Source organism: Hypanus sabinus, unplaced genomic scaffold (assembly GCF_030144855.1).
Source record: "Hypanus sabinus isolate sHypSab1 unplaced genomic scaffold, sHypSab1.hap1 scaffold_725, whole genome shotgun sequence".
NCBI classification, from domain to species: Eukaryota; Metazoa; Chordata; class Chondrichthyes; order Myliobatiformes; family Dasyatidae; genus Hypanus; species Hypanus sabinus.
The window spans coordinates 224,735-246,385 of NW_026781576.1; the positions used below are offsets into that span (position 1 = coordinate 224,735).

At 50.3% G+C, this 21,651-nt stretch overlaps 1 protein-coding gene across 1 annotated transcript in view; it reads right to left on the reverse strand.

Annotated features, from left to right (window-relative positions):
* LOC132389970 (C-type lectin domain family 10 member A-like) overlaps positions 1-21,632 on the reverse strand; it is a 44,158-nt gene extending 22,526 nt beyond the window's left edge. Inside the window, exons 1-5 of the mRNA XM_059962548.1 lie at positions 21,542-21,632; positions 19,838-19,909; positions 18,524-18,643; positions 7,777-7,893; positions 6,085-6,456 (exon numbers count right to left, since the gene is read on the reverse strand). Of these exons, the coding sequence (XP_059818531.1) occupies positions 6,085-6,456; positions 7,777-7,893; positions 18,524-18,643; positions 19,838-19,909; positions 21,542-21,608 (748 nt within the window). The 5' untranslated portion in view covers positions 21,609-21,632. The remainder of the gene's footprint in view (positions 1-6,084; positions 6,457-7,776; positions 7,894-18,523; positions 18,644-19,837; positions 19,910-21,541) is intronic.
* Between the last annotated feature and the right edge of the window lie 19 nt (positions 21,633-21,651).

Genomic DNA, 21,651 nt, shown 5'->3' on the forward strand with positions numbered 1-21,651 from the left:
TCACACTGTCCAATCACACACTCCCGGGATCGTTGTGAAGCTCTCTCCATACCGTCCCATCATAGACTTCTGGGATCAGACCAGAGCGAACCTTATTCCACACAGTCAGAACACTCATTCTAATGGTCAGAGAGCGATGCCCACTTCCTGCGAACTATCACGGAGATGTCAACCGCAGAGAGAAACTCTTTATGCATCAGCTCTTCATACAGTCCGTGTTGGACACAGAGTGATGTTCTATAGTACCCGTCCGGACGGAACACTCACTGCCAGGATCAGACGCTAGGTGCCGCTGTTTCCTCACCTTCCCTTCACACATTCCAGGGTCCGACACAGAACGAAACTCCCTTGAATTTTCCACTTTCCGGTAATTCCCTCACATCCTTTCCCCCATCCAGGTTTCACTCTGCCTCCTCCTCCAGATAGCTATCACCTCCCTCATGGTTCCGCCTGATTCTGCTGCCCATAGTGCTTTCCCCATACATTCCATCTTCTCCTTTCCTGCCTATCTCCTCTCAGCTTCCCAACTCCAACCCCTTGATCTTTTCCCTTACTGATTTTCACCTGGGACCAATCAGTCGTCTCCTTCCCAGCCTCCAACCACGTTCTCTATAGGCTCCCTTAGGTTCCACCCCCACTTCACGCCCCCCACCCCCCCCCCCCCCAATCCGTCCTGACGAAGGGTCCCGGCCTTAAAAAGTTGTCTCTTCGTTTGCACGAAGGCTTCCCGACCTGCTGAGGTCCTCAAGAGCTTTCTGCGTGTTCATGTGACCCCAGCATCTGCTGAGTATTTTGTGTTGAATCTCGCTCCGCACCGACCCATCACACACTCCCGGGGTCAGACACAGAGTGAATCTCCCTCCACATCGTCCCATCACACACTCCCGGGGTCAGACACAGAGTGAATCTCCCTCCACACTGTCCCATCACACACTCCCGGGGTCAGACACAGAGTGAATCTCCCTCCACATCGTCCCATCACACACTCCCGTGTTCAGACACAGAGCGAATCTCCCTACACACCCTTCCATCACACACTCCCAGAGTCAGTCACAGAGTGAATCTCCCTCCACACCGTCCCATCACGCACTCCCGGAGTCAGATACGGAGTGAATCTCCCTCCACACCGTCCCATCACACACTCCCGTGGTCAGACACAGAGCGAATCTCCCTACACACCGTCCCATCACACACTCCCGTGGTCAGACACAGAGCGAATCTCCCTACACACCGTTCCATCACACACTCCCAGAGTCAGTCACAGAGTGAATCTCCCTCCACACCGTCCCATCACTCACTCCCGGAGTCAGATACGGAGTGAATCTTCCTCCACACTTTCCCACCACACATTCCCGGGGTCAGACACAGAGTGAATCTCCCTCCACACAGTGCCATCACACACTCCCGGGTCATACACAGAGTGAATCTCCCTCCGCTCCTGTCCATCACATACTCCCGAGGTCAGACACGGAGTGAATCTCCCTCCACACCGTCCCATCACACTCTCCAGGTGTCAGACACAGTGTCAATCTCCCACCACACCTACAGCCACACACTCCCGTGGTCAGACACAGAGTGAATCTCCTTCACACCGTCGCATCACACACTCCCGGAGTCAGACACAGAGTGAATCTCCCTCCACACCGTCCCATCACTCACTCCTGGAGTCAGATACTGGTCGGGCCCAGACCCCGCAATCTTCTCCGGGAGCCGTGTCCGCACAACTTGAGCCGTCTCTCATCGATACCCACAGTCCCATTCAGGGATGCAAGTAGGAGGTATCTGTATGGGCTGCTACTCCACATCCTCCACTTCCTTGCCCTTGTACACCGTCCCGACACGCCATGGCGGTCGGTCCTTCCACCCAGAGGTGAGGAGGGTCCCCACTGGAAGTCCCTTTACGCCGGGGTTCTTCCCATGCACCTGGGGGATCTCGGCTGGAGGGTACTGCATAGGGCAGTGCCCTGCAATAAGTTTTTCAGTTTGTACATGGACTTCCCACCCGCATGCCACTTCTGCGGGCTGGAGGAGACCGTGTACCACATGTACATGGAGTGTGTGAGGCTGCAGCCTCTTTTTGCATATTTGCGTGGGCTGCTTCTCGCCTTCTGGCTGCATTTTAGTCCCACCCTGTTTATATATGGTCATCCAGTAAGGAAGGGGGCACGGAGGGATGAGGATGTCCTGGTCAACTTGCTCCTGGGGCTGGCGAAATCCGCCATCCGAGGGTCTTGGAAACGGGTGGCGGGAGGATCTCCCCGGGCAGACTGCCTGGCAATGTTTAGGGGTATGTTCGTGCTCGGGTAACTATTGAAAAGGAACACGCGCAGTCCACAGTGGCCTTGGAGGAGTTTCGAGACCGTTGGGCTCCGCGGGGTGTAAATGCCATCGTGGATAGAGATGGCAACATTCTGGTGTAATGTCTATTGTCTATTTGTAGTTCAGTAATTGTGTTTGCCACTGTTTTGTATATATTGTATAGCACCGAAATTTGTAATAAAGGATTTTGTAATATATAAAAAAAAGGAGTCAGATACGGAGTGAATCTCCCTCCACACTTTCCCACCACACATTCTCGGGGTCAGACACAGTGTCAATCTCCCACCACACCTACAGCCACACACTCCCGTGGTCAGACACAGAGTGAATCTCCTTCACACCGTCCCATCACACACTCCCGGGGTCAGACACAGAGTGAATCTCCCTCCACACCGTCCCATCACACACTCCCGTGGCCAGATACAATGTGAATCATCCTCCACAGCGTCGCATCACCAAATCCCGGAGACAGACACGGAGTGAATCTCCCTCCACACCGTCCCATCACACACGCCCAGGTCAGACACAGAGTGAATCTCCCTCTCCATCGTCCCATAACACACTCTCGGGGTCAGACACAGAGTGAATCTCCTTCCACATCGTCCCATCACACACTCCCGGGTCAGAAACAGAGTTAATCTCCCTCCACATCGTCCCATCACACACTCCCGGGGTCAGACACAGAGTGAAGCTCCCTCTACACCGTCTCATCACACACTCCCTGGGTCAGACACAGAGTGAAGCTCCCTCCACACTGTCCCATCACACACTGGCGGGGACAGACACATAGTTATTCTCCCATCACACTGTCCAATCACACACTCCCGGGATCTTTGTGAAGCTCTCTCCATACCGTCCCATCATAGACTTCTGCGATCAGACCAGAGCGAACCTCACTCCACACAGTCAGAACACTCATTCTCATGGTCAGAGAGCGATGCCCACTTCCTCCGATCTATCACGGAGATGTCAACCGCAGAGAGAAACTCTTCAGGCATCAGCTCTACACACAGTCGGCGTTAGACACACAGTGATGTTATAAAGTACCCGTCCGGGCGATTCACGCACTGCCGGAATCAGACGCTAGGTGGCGCTGTTTCCTCACCTTCCCTTCACACATTCCAGGGTCCGACACAGAACGAAACACCCTTGAATTTTCCACATTCCGGTAATCCGCTGACATCCCTTCCCCCACCCAGGATTCACTCTGCCTCCTCCTCCAGATGGCTATCACCTCCCTCATGGTTCCGCCTGATTCTGCTGCCCATAGTGCTTTCCCCATACATTCCATCTTCTCCTTTCCTGCCTATCTGCTCTCAGCTTCCCCTCTCCAACCCCTTGATCTTTACCCTTACTGATTTTCACCTGGGACCAATCAGTCTTCCCCTTCCCAGCCTCCAACCACGTTCTCTATAGGGTCCCAAGTTCCCCCCCCCCCTTCACCCCCCCGCCCCCCATCAGTCCTGACGAAGGGTCCCGGCCTTAAAACAATGTCTCATCGTTTGCACGGAGGCTTCCCGACCGGCTGAGTTCCTCAAGGGTGTTCTGCGTGTTCATTTGACCACAGCATCTGCAGAGTATTTTGTGTTTAAGCTCACACCATACCGACCCATCACACACTCCCAGGGTCAGGCACAGAGTGAATCTCACTCCACTCCGTCCAATCACACATTCCTGGGGTCAGACACAGAGTGAATCTCCCTCCACACCGTCCCATCACACTCTCCTGGGGTCAGACACAGAGTGAATCTCCCTCCACACCGTCTCATCACATATTCCCGGGATCAGACACAGAGTGAATCTCCCTCCACACCGTCCCATCACACTCTCCTGGGGTCAGACACAGAGTGAATCTCCCTCCACACCGTCTCATCACATATTCCCGGGATTAGACACAGAGTGAATCTCCCTCCACACCGTCCCATCACACACTCCCGGCGACAGACACAGAGTGAAACTCCCTCCACACCGTCCCATCACACACTGGCGGGGTCAGACACAGAGAGAATCTCCCTCCACACCGTCCCATCACACACTCCCGGGGTCAGACACATGGTGAATCTCCTCTGAACCGTCCCATCACACACTCCCGGGATCAGACACAGAGTGAATCTCCCTCCACACCGTCCCATCACACACTCCCGGGGTCAAACACAGAGTGAATCTTCATCCACACCGTCCCATCACACACTCCGGGGACCGTTGTGAACCTCTCTCCATACCGTCCCATCATGGACTTCTGGGATAAGACCAGAGCGAACCTCACTCCACACAGTCAGAACACTCGTTCTCATGGTCAGAGAGCGATGCCCTCTTCCTCCGAGCTATCACGGAGATGTCAACCGCAGAGAGAAACTCTTCAGGCATCAGCTCTACACACAGTCGGCGTTAGACACAGAGTGATGTTCTATAGTACCCGTCCGAGCAGATCACGCACTGCCGGAATCAGACGCTAGGTGCCGCTGTTTCCTCACCTTCCCTTCACACATTCCAGGGTCCGACACAGAACGAAACTCCCTTGAATTTTCCACCTTCCGGTAATTCCCTCACATCCCTTCCCCCATCCAGGTTTCACTCTGCCTCCTCCTCCAGATGGCTGTCACCTCCCACATGGTTCTAGCTGGTTCTTCCGGCCATAGTGCTTTCCCCTTACATTCCTTCTTCTCCTTTCCTGCCTATCTACTCTCATCTTACCCTCTCCAACCCCTTGATCTTTTCCCTTACTGATTTTCACCTGGGACCAATCAGTCTTCTCCTTCCCAGCTTCCAACCACGTTCTCTATAGGGTCCCTTAAGTTTCCCCCCTCCAACCCCCCCCCCCCCCCGCCCATCAGTCCTGACGAAGGGTCCCGGCCTTAAAACGTTGTCTCTTCGTTTGCACGAAGGCTTCCCGACCTGCTGAGTGTCTCAAGAGTTTTGTGCGTGTTCATTTGACCCCAGCATCTGCAGAGTATTTTGTGTTGAAACTCCCTCCATACCATCCTATCACACACTCCAGAGGTCAGACACAGAGTGCATCTCCCTCCGCACCGTCCCATCACACACTCCCGGGGTCAGACACAGAGTGAATCTCCCTCCACACCGTCCCATCACACACTCCCGGGTCAGACACAGAGTGAGTCTCCCTCCACACCGTCCCATCACACACTCCCGGGGTCAGACACAGAGTGAGTCTCCCTCCACACCGTCCCATCACACACTCCCGGGGTCAGACACAGAGTGAATCTCCACACCGTCCCATCACACACTCCCGGTGTCAGACACAGAGTGAATCTCCCTCCACACCGTCCCATCACACACTCCCGGGGTCAGACACAGAGTGAATCTCCCTCCACACAGTCCAATCACACACTCCCGGGGTCAGACACAGAGTGAGTCTCCCTCCACACCGTCCCATCACACACTCCCGGGGTCAGACACAGAGTGAATCTCCACACCGTCCCATCACACACTCCCGGTGTCAGACACAGAGTGAATCTCCCTCCACACCGTCCCATCACACACTCCCGGGGTCAGACACAGAGTGAATCTCCCTCCACACAGTCCAATCACACAGTCCCGGGTCAGACACAGAGTGAAATTGCATCTACACATTCCATCGCACACTCCCGGCGTCAGACACTGAGTTAATCTCCCTCCACTCCGTCCTATCACATACTTCCGGGTTAAGGGATGTAGTGTAACTCTTCACCTCCTCCCTCCCCGTCTCTCACCCCTCCCACCCGCAGTTATGTGGAGCAGTTGAAACGGGGGATGTCGTCTCACCTCTTTGGCTGGTAAGGTATTGGCAAATCTGAGCTTTGTTTTCGTTGATGATTCTGTACGTCATTTCGTGCTGATTCAGCTGATGACGGAGATCGCTCTGCGTTCGTTTCTGCTCCGAGAGCTCCGAGCTGAGGGTAGTAATGTTGTTTTCGAGCATAGTGAGGTTGTTGTTGAGGGCGGAAAGATTATTCAGACAGATTCTCTGAGAGAGAACCAGGTGGGAATTCTCTGATGTCCGGGTTTCAAGGGTTGTGTTCAACTCATGGACTTGCTGTTGACATTGGCGCTGGGTCCTGTTCATCTCCTGATGTTGTTCCCAAAGTCTCCGGTAGTTTCGCTCGGAGGTGATCAGAGACTGACGAGTCTGCGATACTGAGAGCGATAGTAAAGTGTGTGTCATTGTGAGGTGTGAGGTGAGTCGGTGTCAGATAAGGGGAGTGTCTGTGTCACAGTGAGAACTCTGTCTGTGACGAGGTCTGAGGAGTGTCGATGCCGCGGTGTGGGGAGTGTCGGTGTCGCACTGAGGTGCGTGTCTGTGTAAAAGGGAGGGTTGTGTGAGTGTTACAGTGAGGGGCCTGTCTGTGTCACAGAGAAGGGAGAGTCGGAGTCACTGTTCGCATTCTCGGTGTCACGTTCAGGGGAGTATCGGCGTCACAGTGTGGACAGTGTGCTGGTCACTGTGCTGGGAGTGTCGGTGTCACAGTGATGGGTGTGTTGGTGTCACGGAGAGGAGTTTGTCCGTGTCGGACAGAGGGATGTGTTAGTGTTACAGTGAGGAGTATGTCGGTGTCACAGTGAGCAGAGTGTCAGTGTTATGGTGTAGAGTGTGGAAGTGTCACGGAGAGGGTAGTGTCGCTGTCACAGAGAAGGAAGAGTCGGTGTCACTGTTCGCAGTCTCGGTGTCACGTTCAGGGGAGTATCGGTGTCACAGTGAAGGCAGAGTCGGTGTCCCGATGTAGAGAGTGTCCGGGTCACTGTGCTGGGAGTGTCGGTGTCACAGTGATGGGTGTGTTGGTGTCACGGAGAGGGGTTTGTCCGTGTCGGACAGAGGGATGTGTTAGTGTTACAGTGAGGAGTGCGTCGGTGTCACAGTGAACAGAGTGTCAGTGTTATGGTGTAGGGTGTGTAAGTGTCACGGAGAGGGTAGTGTCGCTGTCACAGTGCAGGGACTGTCCATGACACGGTGAGGGGCGTGACGATGTCCCGGTGTGGGGCCTGTCTGTGTCACGGTGAGGACTGTGTAAGTGTCACGGTTAAGGGAGTGTTGGTGTAATGGTGTGGGCTGGACGGTTTCACGGTGTTGGGAGTGTCGGTGGCACAGTGTGGGGAATCTTGGCGTCACGGAAAGGGGAGTGTCGATGTCACGGAGAAGGGTGTGTATTTCTCACGGTGAAGGCTGTGTCAGCGTCACGGTGAGAGGTGTGTCGGTGTCACGGTGAATGTACTGTCGTGCACGGTGTGACGGTACTGTCATAATAATGGTGAGGGTCTTCTCTATGCTGAGACGCCTGTCGCTGTCACTGTGACGGTCGTGTCACTGTCACGGTGAGGAGCGTGTCCCTGTCACTGTGAGGGGCGTTTCCACGCCTCGGTGAATGGCGTGTCGGTGTCAGGGTGAGCTTTTTTGCGCTAACATTTCATTCCACTCTGTTAGTTTACGGTCTGACTCCAGCCGGTGCCCGTTCCACTCACCATGGATCGAGAGCCCGACCACTATCGCGACGAGGGCGGACGCAACTAGGCAGAGTAGGCAGATCCGACGGTCCGGTCTATTTCCGATGTTCTGTTCCGGCTCCTGTTTCTGCGCACCTGTCGAGAGACCATTCAGTGTGTGCGTGAAATCAGCCGTGTCCCCACTGGGACTCCCTCCCTCCCACCCTCCGCTCCAGGGAAGCGACCCAGTTGTCCGACCTCTCGCTGTAACACAAGCCATCGAATCCCGGCTGAGTCCTGTTAAACCTCTCCGGAGGCTCCCCAACGCCCTGACATCCTTCCGATAATGGGGTGACCAGAACTGTATACAATACGCCTGATTCAGCCTGACTAGTGATTTTTATAAAGTTGCAACATAACTCCCTGACATTTGTACTCAATGCCCCGACCAATGAATACAAGAATGCCATAGGACTTCTTAACCATCCCATCAAAATGTGCAGCCACTTTCAGGGAGCATTGAACATGGAGCCCAATATCCTCCGCCCATTTGAAGTAAGGACATGTTCGGCACAGCATTGTGCTCCAACGTGCCTCTGTTGTGTTATAGGTTTTCTGTGTCCCTATGTTTCAACACTGTGTGACTAGAACTGTATAGAATGAGCCTGATTCGAACTAACTACTGATTTTTATGAAGTTGCAACAGAACTCCCTGACATTTGTACTCAATGCCCCGACTAATCAAGGGAAGAACATAGAACAACACAACACAGTACAGGCCCTTCGGCGCATAATGTTGGGCAGACCCTCAAACCCTGCCTCCCATGTAACCCCCCCCCCCACCTTAATTTCCTCCGTATGCCTGTCTAGTAGTCTCTTAAACTTCTCTAGTGTATCTGCCTCCACCACTGATTCAGGCAGTGCATTCACCTTCCTCTAATATCCGTCTTAATCTTTCCTCCCTTTACCTTAAAGTCATGTCCTCTTGTACTGATCAGTGGTGCCCTGGGAAAGAGGCGCTGACAGTCCACTCTATCTATTCCTGTTAATATCTTGTGCAACTCTGTCATGTCTTCTCTCATCCTCCTTCCCGCCAAAGAATAAAGCCCTAGCTCCCTTAATCTCTGATGATAATCCATACTCTCCAAACAAGGCAGCATCCTGGTAAATCTCCTCTGTCCCCTTTCCAGTGCGTCCACATCCTTCCTCTACTGAGGCGACCAGAACTGGACACAGTACGCCAGGTGTGGCCTAAGCAGTGTTTTATACAGCTGCATCATTAACTCGTGACTCTTAAAGTTTATCCCTCGATTTATGAAAGCTAACACAGATGAGCTTTCTTAACAGCCCTATCTACCTGTGAGGCTAATTTCGTTCGGGGAGTATGAACATGGACCCCACGATCTTCTGCCCATCTATACCAAGGACATGTCCGGCACATCTTTATCACCCGAAGGGCTTCTGTTGTGCTGTAGGTTTTCTATGTTTCTATCTTTCAACACTGTTTAGGGTCTTGGCTCTGATAGAGTGACATTTCTTTCATTTGACCTATCAAGGGGCAACATTTTAGTTTTGACCGGGTTAAATTCCATCTGCCCCGTCTCCAAACCATATCTGTAACTGATCTACATCCCACTGAATTCTTGGCCAGTCTTCTCCGCTCTCCACAGCACCACCTCTCGCCGTATCGTCAGCAAACCATCTAACGCACCCATCTACAATTTCATCCAGATCATTTTATATACATTTAAGAGCAAAGAGGTAATGTTGCAGTTATAAGGGACCCTGGTCAGACCCCACTTGGAGTATTGTGCTTAGTTCTGGTCGCCTCACTACAAGAAGGACGTGGAAACCATAGAAAGGGTACAGAGGAGATTTACAAGGATGTTGCCTGGATTGAGTTTAGGAGCCGAGAGGTAATGTTACAGCTCTATAGGACCCTGGTCAGACCCCACTTGGAGTACTGTGCTCAGTTCTGGTCGCCTCACTACAGGAAGGATCTGGAAACCATAGAAAGGGTGCAGAGGAGATTTACAAAGATGTTGCCCGGATTGGGGAGGATGGTTTATGAGAATAGGTTAAGTAAACTCGGCGTTTTCACCTTGGTGCAACGGAAGATGAGAGGTGACCTGATAGAGGTGTATAAGATGATGAGAGAATTGATCGTGTGGATATTCCGAGGCTTTTCATCCAGGGCTGAAATGGCTAGCACGAGAAGGCGCGGTTTTAAGTAGCTTGGATTTTTTTTACGGAGAGAGTGGTGAGTGCGCAGAATGGGCTGCGGGCGCCGGTGGTGGAGGCGGTACCGATTGGGGCTATCTTTGGATTCCTAGATTGGTATATGGAGCTTAGAAAATTAGAGGGCTATATACATACCTCCTAGAGAGTTCTTCACTGCTTTCTGGACCGAAGGAGCGGTGAGAGAGGGAGGGAGAGGGGTAAGTAGAGAGTTAGGTAGAGAGGTTGGAAGATAGAGGAGGGAGGGGGATGCTGGATGGCGCGAGACCCAGGGAGAGATGTCGGGCTAATATGATCGGGAAGGACTGATCAGGCACGGGGAGTAGATGGAATCAACCTAGACTTTAACAAGGTCTCAGATGGTACACTACTCCGGGGTGCCGGGAGACAGAGGGCACAGGATTGAGCTGAGAGTGGATGACGAGGAGGAGAGAGAGAGCTGAGGTAGAGAGAGGGGGTATTAGTGAGAAAGGAAGTAGACTGGGACGAGAGAGGGGGAAGGACAAAAGGAGGGGTGATAATAGAGGAGAAGAACGTGGCGGAGGGGGAAGAGTGGGGGGAGGGAAGGTCATAGACGGGGAAAGTTTTTTTAAGGGAGTGTTTGGGGAGAATCAGGAACCGAGTAGAGGAGGAGATTGGTGGAGGAGGAGGATGTATGTAGGGGAGGGGCAGAGAGTGTGGGTTGGGTAATGTGAAAGAGGAGGAGAGCGAAGGAGGAGAACGAGGATGTTGTCTAGTCTCGAGGGACTGATTTGTGCAGAGAGGTCGAGCAGGTTGGGACGTTAATTCTTGGAACACAGTGGTGACCTCACAGAGACGTATAAAACCACGAGCGCTGAATGGGGAGGGTTTAAACTGGATTTGCAGGGGGGTGGGAACTGAAGGGCCAGAACAGATCATGGAGCGGGGGTGGAAATAAATTGTGTTAAATGTTCATGCAAAGTCAGAAATAGAAGTGTTGTGTGTGGGTGTTACAATCTTCTGAGGTGTGTCTATTTCAATGTGAGGAGTATTGTCCGGAAGGCGGACAAGCTGAGAACGTGGATTGACACGTAGAATTATCACATTATAGCCATTAGTGAAACTTGGCTACAGGAGGGGCAGGACGGCAGCTTAATGTTCCGGGTTTCCGATGTTTCAGACGTTATACAGAGAGCGGGATGAAGGGTGGGAGTGGGGTTGGTGACATTGCCAGTCAGGGAAAATGTTACAGCAGTGCTCCGGCAGGACAGATTAGAGCGCCTGGCTACTGAGGCCATATGGGTGGAGCTGAGAAACAGGTAAGACATGATGACACATTAATAGGGTTGTATTATAGACCACACAATCGTCAGTGAGAATTGGAGGAGCATATCTGCAGAGAGACATCAGACAACTGCAGGAAACATAAAGTTGTGATAGCAGGGTATTTTAATTTTCCACATATCGATTGGGATTCCTACACTGTTAAAGGTCCAGATGGATTAGAGTTTGTAAAATACCTTCAGCAAAGTCTTCTATATCAATACGTGGAGATCCCAACAAGAGAGGATGCAATTTTAGATCTTCTATTGGGAAACAAGTTAGGACAGGTGACAGAAGTCTGTGAGGGGAAACAGCTAAGGATAGTGATCATACCGCCTTTCGTTTCAACTTGATCATGGATAAAGATAGTTCTGGTCCTCGGGTTGAAGTTCTAAACTAGAAAAAGGCCAAATTTAATGAAATGGTTTAAAAAGTGTGCATTGGGAAAGGTTGTTCTCTGGCAAGGATGTGATTGGTAAGTGGGAGGCCTTCAAAGGCGACATCCTGAGAGTGCAGAGTTTGTATGTTGCTGTCAGGATTAAAGGCAATGTGAATAAGAATAAGGAACCTTGGTTCACGAGGGATATTGGAAATCTGATAAGGAAGAATAAGAGGAAGATGTATGAGAGATATATAGTAAACAAGGAGCAAATGAGATTCTTGAGGAGCATAAAAAGTGCAAGAACATGCTTAAGAAAGAAATCAGAAGGGCTAAAGGAAGATATGATGTTGCTTTGGCAGTCAAGGTGAAGAATAATCCTAAGAGCTTCTACAGGTATAGTAAAAGCAAAAGGACAGTGAGGGATAAAATTGATCCTCTTGAAAAGCAGAGTGGTCGGCTACGTATGGAACCAAATGAAATAGAGAAGAACTTAAATGTGTATTTTTTGTTTCTGTATTTACTAAAGAAACTGACAAGCTATCTATGGAAATTGGGGAAACAAGTTGTGAGGTCATGGAACCTAATGTGATTGAAGAGGAGGAGGTGATTGCTGTCTTGAGGCAAATCAGAGTAGATAAATCCCCAGGCCCTGACAGGGAATTCCCTCGGTACCTGAAGGAGACTCGTTTTGCAATTGCAGTGGCCTAGGCAGAAATATTTAAAATGTACATCTTCACAACCACTGAGGTCAGGCTAACTGGTCTATAATTTCCTTTCTGCAGCCTTCTCCCTTTCTAAAGAGGGCAGTGACATTTTCAATTTTCCAGTCCTCTGGCACCATGCCAGAATCCAATGAATGGATTAAAGAGATGACTTGCAGTGGATTAAACAGCTTAACAATGTAGAAATTAAGAAGGAGGATGTGCTGGAGTTTTTGGAAAGCATCAAGTTGGACAAGTCACCGGGTCAGGACGGGATCTACCCCAGGCTACTGTGGGAAGCGAGGTAGGAGATTGCTGAACCTCTGGCAATGACCTTTACATCATCACTGAGGACGGGAGGGCTTCCAGAGGATTGGAGTGTTGTGAATGTTGTTCCCTTATTCAAGAAATGGAGGAGGGATAGCCCAGGAAATTATAGGCCAGTGAGTCTTACTTTAGTGGTTGCTTAGTTGATGGAGAAGATCCTGAGAGGCAGGATTTATGAACAATCGGAGAAGTTTTACATGAATAGGAATAGGTATCATGGCTTTATCAAGGGCAGGTCGTGCCTCACCAGCCTGATATAACGTTTTGAGGACGTGACTAAGCACATTGATAGAGGTAGAGCCGGAGATGTAAGCATATGAATTTGATATGATACCCCATGCAAGGCTTATCGAGAAATTAAGAAGTCATGGGATCCAAGGGGATATTGCTTTGTGGATCAATTACTGCTTGTCCACAAAAGGCAAAGTATGCTTGTAGATGGGTCATATTTTGCATGGACGCCTGTGACGAGCGTTGTGCCTCAGGGATCTGTTCTGGGCCACCTTCCCTTTGTGATTTTTATAAATGATCTGGATGAAGAAGTGGAGGGATGGGAATAATAAATTTGCTGGTGAAACTAGGGTTGGAGGTGTTGTGGATAGTGTGGAGGGCTGTCAAAAGTTACAGCGGGACATTGATAGGATGCAAAACCGGGCTGAGAGGTGTCCTATGGAGTTCCACCCTGATAACTGTGAGGTGGTTCATTTTGGTAGGTCAAATATGATGGCAGAATATAGTATTAATGGTCAGAGTCTTGTCAGTGTGGAGGGTCAGAGGGATCTTGGGGTCTGAGTCCATAGGACACTCAAAGCAACTACGTAGGTTGACTCGGTGGTTAAAAGGGAATATGCCGCATTGTCCATCATCATCGTGTAATTGAATTTAGCAGTTAAGAGGTAATGTTGCCGTTAGGTAGAACACTGGTCAGACCACACATGGAGTACTGTGCTCAGTTCTTGTTGCCTCACTAAATGAAGGATTTGGAAGCCATAGAGAGGATACAAATGAGATTTTCTAGGATGTTTCCTGGTTTGAGGAGCATGCCTTCTGAGAATAGGTTGAGTGAATTCGGCGTTTTCTCCTTGGAGCGACGGAGGATGAGATGTGTCAGAGCTGAAAAGGTTGCCACAAGAGGACACAAGTTTAAGGTGCTGTGGAGTAGATACAGAGGAGATGTCAGGGGTACGTTTTTTACGTAGACAGTGGTGAGTGCGAGGGTTGGACTGCCGGCAACGGTGCTAGAGGCGGATGCGATAGGGACATTTAATTAACTTTAGATAGGCACCGTTGAGAAATAGAGGACTATCGGTAGGCCTAGTAATTTCTAAGGGAGAGACATGTTCGGCACAACTTTGTGAGCCGAAACACCTGTATCGTGCTGTAGGTTTTCAATGTTTTCACTATATGAAGGACCTTGAAACCGTAGAAGATTTACATGGATGGGGCGATGGAGGATGAGAGATGAATTGATAGTGGTGCACAAAATAAGGAGAGGCATTGATCGTATCGATCATGTATGCTTTTATTCAAGGCTTAAATGTTTAGCAGGAGAGCGAATAGTTTGAATGAGCTTGGAAGTAGGTGGACAAGAGATGTCAGGGGTAAGTTTTTTACACAGAGAGTGGTCAGTGCGTAGAATGGGTTACAGGCGGCGGTGGTGAAGGCGGAAATGATACGGTCTTAATAGGACTCCAGGACAGCTACATCCAGCTGAGAAGATCAGAGGTCTGTGGGTAAAGCCTTGGTAGTTCTGAGGTGGGTCGAAGGGCCTGTATTGAGCTGTATGTTTTCTATGTTTTTATGTGTCTAAAGCAGCCCTCTACAATTTAATCCAGATCATTTATATACATCACGGACAGGCGAGGTCCCAGTTACATCCAGAGATACAAATCCTTTCATAGTTGTATAGCAGCGTAAAACAATCACAGAATGCAGAATAAAGCGTCACAGTTACAGAGAAAGGGCAGTGCAGGAAGACGACACGGTACGAGGGGCAACTACGAGGTCGATCGTGAGGTCAGGAGTCCATCTGATCGCTCTATGGGGCCGTTCGGTAATCTAATATCTCAATCCCACCCCCACCCCCCACGATATTCTGATATCTCAACACCACCACACACCCACCCCAATGGGAGGGAGTCCGGGTTAGGCGGGGGTCTATGATTAATCTGGCTGCTGCACCGAAACAGCAGGAAGTGCAGACAGTGTCCACGGAGGGAACATGTCAGTTTTCCATCTTTGGAGAGAAGCACCAAGACGGCTGATGAGACAATGTAGTTGACATGAAGTGCAGGGCCTTCAATAAGGCATTTGTTGGGTTGCTCTGCATAATGGGGTGAGGTCTCGGGCGATTGGATTGACCGATTTGATTGCGGATGGCTCGCTTGTCCTGATCGGATGATAAACTGTACACTGACATTAACAAGTACAGTCACAAGATCCCAGATGGCAGATCATTCTGGGAGATGGAAGAGAGGAAGGGAAGGAGAGACGGGGAAAGAATTGACTGATGGAAGATGGAGGAGGGAGACAGGTACTGGATGGCGTGAGACCCAGGGAGAGCTGTCGGGCTACTTTGATCTGGAAGGACGGATCAGACACGGGAAGTAGATGTAATCTACCTAGACTTTAACAAGGTCTCAGATGGTACCCTACTCCGGGGTGCCGCGAGCCAGAGGGCGCAGGATTAGGTGAAAATGGATGACGAGGAGAAGAGAGAGCTGAGGGAGGGAGGGAGGGGGTGTTAGTGAGAAAGGAAGTAGACTGGGACGAGAGAGGGGGAATGAGAAAAGGAGGAGAGAGAATACTGGAGGAGAGTGGAGCGGAAGGGGAAGAGTGGGGAGATAGAATGGCATAGACGGGGAAAGTTTTTTTTTAAGAGAGTGGTTCGTGAGTATCGGGAACCGAGTAGAGGAGGAGATTGGTGGAGGAGGAGGATAAGGGTGTACGGGAGAGGCAGAGAGTGTGGGGTGGGTAATGTGAAAGTGGAAGAGAGCGAAGGAGGAGAAACAGAATGTTGTCTAGTCTCGAGGGACTGATTTGCACAGAGAGGTTGGGAAACGTTGTTCTCTGGCAAGGATGTGATTGGTAAATGGGAGGCCTTTAAAGGAGACATTTGGAGAGTGCAGAGTTTGTATGTTGCTGTCAGGATTAAAGGCAAGGTGAATAAGAATAAGGAACCTTGGTTCACGAGACATATTGGAAATCTGATAAAGAAGAAAAGAAAGATGTATGACAGATATGAGAGTCATGAGGAACATAAAAAGTGCAAGAAAATGTTTAAGAAAGAAATCAGGAGGGCTAAAAGAAGATATGATGTTGCTTTGGCAGGCAAGGTGAAGAATAATCCTAAGAGCTTCTACAGGTATAGTAAAAGCAAAAGGACAGTGAGGGATAAAAATGATCCTCTTGAAAATCTGAGTGGTCGGCTACGTATGGGACCAAAAGAAATGGAGGAGAACTTAAATGTCTTTTTGTATCTGTATTTGCTAATGAAACTGACAAGGTATCTATGGAAATTGAGGAAACAAGTAGTGAGGTCATGGAACCTAAAGGGATTGAAGAGGAGGAGGTAATTGCTGTCTTGAGGAAAGTCAAAGTGGATAAATCCCCGGGCCCTGACAGGTTTTACCCTCGGTCCCTGAAGGAGACTGGTGTTGAAATTGCAGGGGCCCTGGCAGGAATAATTAAAATGTCGGTATCCACGGGTCAGGTGCCGGAGGATTGGAGGAGAGCTGTTCCGTTTTTCCGTTGTTTAAAAAAAAAAGGCTCTAAAAATAATCTAGGAAATTATAGGCCTGTACGTTTACCATCAGGAGTAGGTAAGTTATTGGAAGGAGTACTAAGGAATAGAATCTACAAGAGTTTGGATAGACAGGGATTCATTAGGAAGTGTCAACATGGTTAGTGCGTGGCAGGGCATGTTTAACCAATCTAATACGGTTTTTCGTGGAGGTTACTAGGAAACTGGATGAGGGAAGGTGCTGGATGTTGTCTATATGGGATTCAGTAAGGCCTCTGACAAGGTCCCGCATGGGAGGATGGTTCGGAAGATTTAGTCGCTAGGTATACATGGAGCGGTAGTAAATTGAATTAGATATTGGCTCAGTGGGCGAAGCCAGAGAGTGGTAGTGGAGGATTGCTTCTCTGAGTGGAGGCCTGTGACTAGTGGTGTGTCACAAGGATCAGTGCTGGGTCCATTGTTACTTAACATCTATATCAAAGATCTGGATGATAATGTGTTGGATTGGATCAGAAAATTTGCTGATTATACAAAGTTTGGTGGTGTTGAGAACAGTGAGGAAGATTTTCAAAGCTTGCAGAGGGAATTGGACCAGATGGAAAAATAGATTAAAAAATGGCAGATGGAGTTTAATGCAGACAAGTGTGAGGGATTGCACTTTGGGTGGACAAACCAAGGTAATTGATACAAGGTAAATGATACGGCACTGCAGAGTGCAGTAGAAGAGAGGGATCTGGGAATAATGATACAATAATTCCCTAAAAGTGGCGTCACTGGTAGATAGGTTAGGAAAGAGAGCGTTTGGAAGGGTCCGTGTTGTGGCCGCTTCTTTCTACGCTGTATGTCAACGATTTGGATTATGGAATACATGGCTTTGTGGCTATTATTTCTGATGATACAAAGATCGGCGGGGTTCCGGTAGTCCTGAGGAAACATAGAGTCTGCAGAGAGACTTGGCTAGATTGGGGGATGGGCAACGAAGAGGCAAATGAAATACAATGTTGGAAAGAGTACGTTCATGCACTTTAATTGATGAAATAAAAGGGGAGACTATTGTTTAAATGGGTAGATAATTCAAAGTTCTGAGATGCAACGGGACTTGGGAGTCCTCGTGCAGGATACCACTAAGGTTAATCTCCAGATTGAGTCGGTGGTAAAGAAGGGGAATGCAATGTTGGAATTCATTTCTATTGTAATTCAGTTCTAGGAGCAGGGAAATGTTGTTGAGGCTCGATAAGGCACTGGTACACCTCATTTGAAATACTATGTGCAGTTTTGGGCTCCTTATTGAAGGAGTGCTGTGGTGACGTTGGAGAGGGTTCAGAGAATATTCACTGGCATGAATCCGGGAATGAGAGGGTTAACATTTGAGGAACGTTTGACAGCTCTTGTACTGTACTCCTTGGAGTTTAGAAGAATGAGGGGCACCTCATAGAAACAATTCGAACGTTAAAGACATGGACAGAGTGGATGTGGCAAAGTTGTTCCCGTGGTACGAGAGGACATGACTTAGAGATTGAAGGGAACCATTCAGAACAGAGATTCGAAGATTTTTTTTTGCCGGAGAGCGGCAGTGGAGTTCAGGTCATGGGGTGTATTTAATGCAGAGATTGACAGGTATCTGAGTAGCCAGAGCATCAAAGGTTATGCTGAGAAGGCGGGGGAGTGGGAAGAAATGGGAGAATAGATCAGCTCATGATAAAATGGCGGAGCAAACACTATGGGCCGACTAGCTCTCTTCTGCTCCTTTGTCGTATGGTCTTATTATATTATGATGGGTATACAGAGGGTGAATGCAAGCAGGCTTTTTCCACTGCGGCTAGGGGAGAAAAAAACAGACGACATGGGTTAAGGGTGAAGGGGGAAAAGTATAAAGGAACATGCGGCGGGGCCTTTTCACACAGAGAGCGGTGGGAGTGTGCAATGAGCTGCCAGATGAAGTGATGAATGCAGGATCACTTTTAATATTTAAGAAAAACTTGGACGGTTACATGGAATGACGGGTATGGAAGGATATGGTCCAGGTGCAGAAGACAGATGCATTAGAAAGAAGGACTCTTGCGACTATAACACGTGAACCTCCAGACTGATGTCATCGCTATGGACTCTGACCTGTTTGTGCAGTGCTTGGCAGTCCGCCGGGTCCCGAGGAAATGGGAGGATCTTCGTCCTCAACGATGCGCGTTTCCTCTTTCCGAAATTTCAGCTGTGAGTAAGTGGAGGTCACACCGTCTGGGAGAGAGAGGGAGAGAGAGAGAACGGTTAAGAAAAAGGCTGAGAGCGGTAAAGATTGGGTGAGGGAGTCGAGGAGAGAGAGAAGAGCGAGGGGTGAAGAAAGAGACAGAGGGGCATAAGAGAGTCGGAGAGAAGGGGTGAGACAGCGAGCGAGAGACATTGAGGGTGGTGGAGAACAGTCAGAGACGTGGAGACAGAGAGAAGGCGATTACGATCGACAAAGATGGGAGACGATGCGGGCATTGGGCAGGAAAATGCGACAGAAAGAACGGGGAGAGAAATTGGAGAGTGTGAGAGAAAGTGGAGAGTGTGAGAGAAAGGGAGTAGAGGGGGAGAGCGGAGTGAGAGATGTGAGAGATGAATGGAGGAGAATGAGAAGGGAGACGGTGGAAGTTGTAACGAGAACAAGTGAGTTTCAACGAGAGGGGAACGAGCGAGGGAGGCAGAGTGTCGGGAGCGAGAGAGAGGGGTGGATAGAGAGGAGGGGACGGTGTGAGGGCAGATGAGCGGGAAACAGCGACAGAGAGAGGTGGGAAGAACAGGCAGAGCTGAAGGAGTTAAAAGAGTGAGCAAAGAGCGAGCGAAAGCGTGCAAGGGGAAGTCCGAGAGTTGTAGAGACGGTGACTGTGATAGAGGAGAGACGGGGGCAATGAGAGAGGGCGAAGAGAAGAGGACAGTGGGAGACAGCAAGGGAAAAAGAGTGAGAAAGAAACAGGGGAGGAAGGCAGAGAGGAGATAGGGTAAGAGAAGGGGAAAGAGGGAACAGACAGTGGTGTTAGAATAGGGAGAGAGGGGTTAAATTTTTATACGGCATTCCCTCTTCACCGTCTCTCCCACTGTGCTCCTTCCTCACCACAACGGCACGACACTAGCTCATTTCCACCACCCCGCTAGACAGAGATCGCTCCATATTGCCCCTTCCTCCACTCGCCCGATACCATGCCATCTTTCCACAGCACTCCCTCCATACTCCATCGGATGGCGCTATCTCTAATCCGCCCATCCCATGGTGCAACATCCGGCACTGACACATCAAAGAGAGAACCCCCTTCTTCGCATCTCTCACGCGTTCCCTCCATGTTATTCTCAAACAAGGAATCATTAGATTAAACTGTACGTTTGCCATGAGATCTCCCGACAGGAGTGGACTCGTCACCTAAACAGGGTCAAAAAAACAAAGATGAAACTGACCTCGATCTGTCCGGATCCGGGACGCAGAGGGGGTCTTGAAATTTACTTCCACGTAAGATACATCAGGTTCATCTGGGGACAGAAGATTGAGGGTCAGACATAGAGTGAAGCTCCCAGCGCACAGTCCCATTCCACACGCTCGGGTTCAGACACGGAGAGAATCTCCCTCCACACCGTCCCATCACACAATCTCGGCATCAGACACAGAGTGAATCTTACTCCACACCGTCCCATCACACACTCCCGGGGTCAGACAGAGTGAATCTCCCTCCACACCGTCCCATCACACACTCCCGGGGTCAGACACAGAGTGAATCTCCCTCCACACCGTCCCATCACACGCTCCAGGGTCAGACACAGAGTGAATGTCCCTCCACACCGTCCCATCACACACTCCCGGTGTTAGATACAGAGTGGACCTCCACCCACACCTTCCAATCACACACTCCCGGGGTCAGCCACAGAGTGAAACTCCCTCCACACCGACCAATCACACATTCCCGGAGTCGGACACAGAGTGAATCTCCCTCCACACCGTCCCATCACACACTCCCGGGGTCAGACACAGAGTGAATCTCCCTCCACACCTTCCAATCACACACTCCCGGGGTCAGACACAGGGTGAATCTCCCTCCACACCGTCCCATCACACACTCCCGGGGTCAGACACAGACTGAATCTCCCTCCACACCTTCCCATCACACATTTCCGGGGTCGGACACAGAGTGAATCTCCCCCACACCGTCCCATCACACACTCCCGGGGTCAGACAGAGTGAATCTCCCTCCACTCCGTCCCATCACACGCTCCCGGGTCAGACACAGAGTGAATGTCCCTCCACATCGTCCATCCCACACTCCCGGGGTCAGATACAGAGTGAACCTCCCTCCACACCGTCCCATCACACACTCCCGGGGTCAGACACAGAGTGAATCTCCCTCCACACCGTCCCATCACACGCTCCAGGGTCAGACACAGAGTGAATGTCCCTCCACACCGTCCCATCACACACTCCCGGTGTTAGATACAGAGTGGACCTCCACCCACACCTTCCAATCACACACTCCCGGGGTCAGCCACAGAGTGAAACTCCCTCCACACCGTCCAGTCACACATTCCCGGGGTCGGACACAGAGTGAATCTCCCTCCACACCGTTCCATCACACACTCCCGGGGTCAGACACAGAGTGAATCTCCCTCCACACCTTCCCATCACACACTCCCGGGGTCAGACACAGGGTGAATCTCCCACCACGCCGTCCCATAACACATTCCCGTGGTCAAACAAAGAGTGAATATCCCTCCACACCATCCCATCTCACACTCCCAGGGTCAGACACAGTGAAAATCCCTCCATACCCTCCCATCATACATTCCCGGGTCAGACACAATGGGAATCTCCCTCCATACCTTCCCATCACACACTCCTGGGTTCAGACACAGAGTGAATCTCCCTCCACACCGTCCCATCACACACTCCCCGGGTCAGACACAGGGTGAATCTCCTATCTAACCGGCCCATCACACACTCCCAGTGTCAGACGCAGTGAATCTCCCTCCACACCATCCCAAAACACATTCCTGGGGTCAGATACAGAGCGAATCTCCATTCGCAGCTTCCATCACACCCACCCCGTGGACAAGCAGAAATTGAATCTCTCTCGCAAAGTATTTCTGCCACACCCCCCCCCCCCCCCACCTTACCTCGGGAAGCAGTTTCTGAGTCCGTTTTTGTGAACTTCACATTCATGTAGGTCTCGCTGTCGTCCATTCTGTCGAGGATTCTCTGCGTCTCTGAGCTCAAAAAAGGGAAG